The following is a 5,953-nucleotide window of genomic DNA, read 5'->3' as shown; positions in this document are numbered from 1 at the left end:
TTGAATGAAGCTGTATAAATCCTCACAGCATCTAATGCTCTCTCTAGGCCTACACTCATATAAAGATACATTAAACAAATATATGAAAAGTCTCATATAATAGACAGACAGACAGACAGATAGATACACCTAAAGCCTCATACAAGCACTCCTATCGTTAGTTACACACACACACACACACACACACACACACACACACACACAGGTTTGGCCTATTAATATAATAATGCTGCTCATCCTGGTGAAGCGTCATGTCGCGCTGCGTGTCTTTGTCTCATGAAGCGGCTGGGCGGCGCGACAACATTCACCATAATGCCGTCCAGTATTCACATTCAGCATTCATCATAATTCACCATAATGCCGTCCAGTATTCACACCATAATGCCGTCTCATGCCTTATTTCGCAACAGCAAACAAATATCACCGCGACACTCGAGCGTTTGACATGAAGTCGATCAGATGGATATCTGCAGCTGTATCCGATCGCTCTGGTTTCAGAAAGAGGCGACGACAAAAGCGCAGCGGCACGCGAGAATAGCGCGATACTCACGAGGCGGCGCTGGATGAGGAGTGAGCGGCTCTCGGTCTCCAGACGCGATCTGTCTGCTGCTCTCCTGCTGCTGCTGCTCTCCTGCTGCTGATGCTGAGGAGCACTGGCGCTCCCTCCCCTCAGCACGCCTCAGCTCAGAGGAGGAGGCTTCAGCAGACCTTTCTTCTGGAGAAGTGCTGCTTATTTCAGCCATCTCTGGAGCACTACTTACATCAGTTGGAGCACTAGTTATCTCAGTCGTCTGTGCAGCACTAGTTATCTCAGTCGTCTGCGCAGCACTAGTTATCTCAGTCGTCTGCGCAGCGCTAGTTATCTCAGTCGTCTGCGCAGCACTAATTATCTCAGTCGTCTGCGCAGCACTAGTTATCTTCTCTGGAGCACTAGTTATCTCGGTCGTCTGCGCAGCACTAGTTATCTCAGTCGTCTGCGCAGCACTAGTTATCTCAGTCGTATGCGCAGCACTAGCTATCTCCTGGAGCACTAGATATCTCAGTCGTCTGTGCAGCACTAGTTATCTCAGTCGTCTGCGCAGCACTAGTTATCTCAGTCGTAGACACAGGTGTGCTGCTGGGAATAAGGGAGTGAAAGAGGTATGCATTTAATTACTCAATTTGCTTAAAATGACATTCACAATGATTTTCTATGGTCATTAAATGTGAATGAATCTAAGAGACAGACGTCATGCTTGTGACAGTTAGGATGACTGACTGACTGCATATTACACTCTATTATGAAACAGCTGTTCAAAATAAAAGGTAGAGTGATGAACGCGCAGCTCTCAGTAATATGAGCCGTGCCACATTATTAAACATTATTAACAGATTAGAGATCACTGAAAAATCCTGTCGTCAGTGACTCTCAGAGCCATTCAAACCGTGCAGCACAAATGAAGATCCTTTGAAGAATGCTTCTGCTGTTTTTTGTCCATATACTGTGAAAGACACTTGAGTCCAACATCACCAAACCTCACTGATTTTCACTGGAAATATCTATGTAACGGCGTGAGGCTTTGGGTAAACCCATCTCAGTAGATTGTGTAGAGCAGACGGCGCGTGATTGAGATGCTTTTTCTGCACTGATCTCAGCTCAGGGCCCCACGGTCGCTATGATAAGAGACCAAAATAAGCAGAGCATCTCAGAGCTCTCAAGTGTGACGACTGGGGCTCCCACAGGGTCTCCTTAAGCGCTTTACTAACCAGACGTCAATATGTCAAACAGAAAAGCTTGATTAGGACTCATGCTGGCCTCACGTATTCATCAGGAATGCATGCATTACACCGGTGACTGAGCACAGGTTCATTAAACAAGTCCAGATATGAAAACTAGCCCAGCATTCAGTCCAAATCCACAGCATCCATGCATGTTTCTGGCAGCCGTGTTCTGTGTGTGTGATGAAGTGAGCAGTGCTGTTTGTTTAGAGGTGTAAAGTGATCTGTGAGCGGCGTGAGCAGGATCTCACATTCAAACGGCCAGCAAGCTCTTGCTCACAGAGTGTTGTCAAACATTAATAGGCTGTAGCTCATTCTTCTCATGATTAAACATCTAAATGTGTAAGGCATTTATTCAGCCGTGAGCTCAGGTCCACGACGAGTGCCGGTATCGAGACACACCCTCAGTCTGGTGTTGCTCAAAGGCTGATGCTGTTTGGTTTAGTGTTGTGCTATTTTCATTAGTGAGCAAAGATAGACAAAAAATCTGACCATGTGAGCTACTGGATATGAGCTGAATGAACAGTGTGCTCATCGTCCTCCGTCATGTGCTCACATTCACCTCTGCTGCTCCTGCATGGCTTAAATATCTGAAATGATGTGTATGACAGATCACAGATACAGCAGTGACGTGCAGAACTGCTCATTCAGCATGAAATGATGTTCTCAGGGATGATGCATATAGACCAGACCAGTCTCAAAGATTTGGACAGCATTCTCATTGTCTTGAATTAAGATGATGCTGAGTGTCAGCCAGATCAGAGCTGAGAGTGTTCAGGGGAACGTGCTGTCGTTTCTGAGGTTTGCAGCAGTGAGAACTGCTCCTGCAGATGGATTCATGCCAGGAGTCACTGTGCTGAGCGATCCGATAATGACATACCCTGAGGTTTGCACAGCTCCACATATGTGAGTCCAGCACTGGTGTACTAGCACACTTGTAGACAGCATTAGCTGAGGTGTTGGGATGCAAGCGTGAGGTAAACAGAGATGCGGCGCTGCTGTGGGGTTGGCACGGCCGATGTGCTGCTGCTGCATTGTTTTATTGATGGCATATCTCCAGTAGCTCAGATCAGATCTGTGCCTCAGCGCCTGCAGTTTCACAGCTTCTCACAGTCGGGCTGATGTTCTGTGATCAGCGCTGTCCAGTCCTGCGCCAAGCTTAAACCAGCTACTCAAAGTCTTCAGGATCACTAGACACGTCCAGACAGTGTGTTGGAGCTAAACGCTGCGGGATAGTGGCCCTACAGGAGCAGGACATCTCTGAGCAGCCAAATCACATCAGAATTATAGCATGTTAAAGGAATAGTTCACCCAAAGATGAAAGTGTGCTCACTCTTGATGAGCCCCAGATACAGATCCCCTGTAAAGGCCTTGTCTCAGACGGCCACCGGGACAAGACCACAGGAACCAGATGAGTCCTCTGCACAATGTGACTTTGCTGCAGCCTGGAACTGAACTGCTGGTTTCGTCTGGTCAGAGGAGAACTGGCCCCCCGACTGAGCCTGGTTTCTCCCAAGGTTTTTTCTCCATTCTGTCACCGATGGAGTTTTGGTTCCTTGCCGCTGTCGCCTCTGGCTTGCTTAGTTGGGGACACTTCCTTTCCAGCGATATCATTGACTTGATTGCACAGATACTATCTAAACTGAGCTGAGCTGGATGATGACATCACTGAATTCAATGATGAACTGTCTTTAACTGAAAAATGAGTGTTTACTATTGTCATTTTGCATTAATGCTGTTCAGTTGCTTTGACACAATCTGTATTGTTAAAAGCGCTATATAAGTAAAGGTGACTTGACTTGACTTGACTCTCAGTTCATCAGAGATCAGGATGAGTTTGTTTCTTCATCAGGTTTGTAGAAATGCAGCACTGCATCAGTGTCTCAGCAATGGATGCTCTGCAGTGAATGGGTGCCGTCAGAATGAGAGTCCAAACAGCTGATAAAAACATCACAATAATCCACAAGTAATCCACAGCACTCCAGTCCATCAGTTAACATCTGGAGAAGACAAAAGCTGAAACACATCCAGCATTAAGACACTTTTAACTCAAATACCATAGAGTCCATAATCCATAATAACGCTTCCTCCAGTGAAAAGTGTTCTGGTGTGAATCAGGAGAGAAATCTGCACAGATCAAGCAGCGTTTAAACAGCTCTAAACACATATGTGGCTGGATTTTGATGTGAGAGACAACAGCAGATGCACTTCTTCACTGGAGGAAGAGTTATTATGGATTATAGTCCTTCCTGGACTGCAGTATGATTGATGTGCATGAACCACTGAGGAAATGTAGAGTTTAATTCTGTTAGTTAAAGACTTTGAAAGTATTTTATAGTCAGCTCTGAGTAAAGAGACTGGACGCCAGCATCTAATGTCTTCATATCACTCTTTTTTAGGTTATAGGGTGACCGCAGCTCTGTGTAGACTCACTGGAAGTGTAGCTCTCCATAAAAACAGAAAACAAATCCTTTCCAATGACTGGCCAAAAATGTCTATAAAATTCTGCATTACGTCCATCCAATCCTGGAGCTTTGCCAGAAGACAGCTCTTCAACAGCTATCAGTTGTGGAGAGAGAACATGTGGAGGAAGATTTTAAAAAGTATTGCAGCTCTCCAAGGATTTGTTTAGGTTAAATAAATAATAGCTCCATTTGATAACTGATGCTTAATTTTGCTGTATTTTAATCATAGGTGTCTCTGGAATGAATGTAGATGAAGACGTGGCTGTTCCTTTACTCAGCGCCGGGCTCCTGACCAATCACAGCAGTCCGGTGTGCGTCTGGACCAATCACAGCAGTCCAGTGTGCGTCTGGACCAATCACAGCAGTCCGGTGTGCGTCTGGACCAATCGCAGCAGTCCGGTGTGCGTCTGGACCAATCGCAGCAGTCCGGTGTGCGTCTGGACCAATCGCAGCAGTCCGGTGTGCGTCTGGACCAATCACAGCAGTCCGGTGTGCGTCTGGACCAATCGCAGCAGTCCGGTGTGCGTCTGGACCAATCACAGTGCGCTGTAAGCAGATAAGTCTCGATGGCGTCTGCGGAGCTGAGGAATCATCTGGAGGAGCTTCTGAAGCAACTCAACATTGACACGATCTGTGCCTTGGTCCCAGGGCCGTTTCTAGGCATAGGCGAGCTAGGCGGGTGCCAGCAGCTGAAGGGGCGTCAATGAGCGCACGTACTGGCACTTTTAGCGGGGTTGTGATAAAGAGTGGCCCGGTCACCCTGAAATATGACTGCCGCCCCCACTGGATCCCCCAACATTACTGGGCTAGAGTACTGTCCATCTGACGATGCCTGTATGCCACTAGATCAGAGTGCTGTCAATCGCTGCCTAATTGTTGCATGCAAAGTTTGCATCTGGAGCGCTCAACAACACCATTAGATCAGTGGGCTCTGTCAGTGCTTTGGCAAGCTAATACTTTTTTTTGCCATGCAATAAAGCTAAGTTCAAAGGCCAATTTAAAATGTTGGTACAGTAAATAAAGTGCACAAAATATAAGTATTTTGTTTAGGCAGTATTTGTGGCACTTTTGTGGCACATTTGTCCAAAAGGTGTGCGTTTTTTGCGCCAATGCATTGTTAAAGGATCAGCGTGTCATGTAATATTCCCATATAAACTTTAACATCCAATTAAAACATATTTGTATAGTAAAATTAGCTAATTCACGAGATCAATACATCCTTTATTAGACCGCTTTGTCGAGTTAAATGCATCCTTACGGTGGTCTCGAAATGCTGAATCAATTAATTCGCTTCCAACAGCGCTTAATGGGAGCAGCGTCATAGAGGGCAGAGCGTCACGTTATATAAAGGGTACGTTAACGCGTTAACGAGTAGCAAATGATTAATTGGTTACTTTTATGCCACTGATAAAGCTTTTAAATGTAGTTTGAGGTAACAAAGGGGTTTTATAGGTTTGACTGAAATAATAATGCAATAACTGACACTTTAAATCAATGTTTCAAGAAACAACAACAAAATTTAACAAAAAACAGATAAAAACAAAAAAGTAGCCATTGATAATATCTAAACAATATGTAGTAGTATAGTATATAGTATCCCAATCAAAATGTAATAAAATTAATTTATGTGTGATTTATGTGTAAATCATGTGCACTGTCTTAGCCACTAGGGATTGTTACATAGGGCTATACAGCATCTAGTGGCAACACAATGATATTACAGATACTAA

General features: G+C 45.1%; 1 protein-coding gene across 1 annotated transcript in view; it reads right to left on the bottom strand.

Annotated features, from left to right (window-relative positions):
- LOC107571557 (reticulon-4-like) overlaps positions 1 to 743 on the bottom strand; it is a 28,085-nt gene extending 27,342 nt beyond the window's left edge. Inside the window, exon 1 of the mRNA XM_016257878.1 lies at positions 551 to 743. Coding sequence (XP_016113364.1) covers positions 551 to 743 — 193 coding nt within the window. The remainder of the gene's footprint in view (positions 1 to 550) is intronic.
- Between the last annotated feature and the right edge of the window lie 5,210 nt (positions 744 to 5,953).

This window comes from Sinocyclocheilus grahami, unplaced genomic scaffold, assembly GCF_001515645.1.
Source record: "Sinocyclocheilus grahami isolate Dianchi unplaced genomic scaffold, SAMN03320097.WGS_v1.1 scaffold1613.1, whole genome shotgun sequence".
Classification (NCBI taxonomy): Eukaryota; Metazoa; Chordata; class Actinopteri; order Cypriniformes; family Cyprinidae; genus Sinocyclocheilus; species Sinocyclocheilus grahami.
The sequence above is the reverse complement of the archived record's forward strand: the minus strand, read 5'-3'. Positions and strand labels throughout refer to the sequence as shown.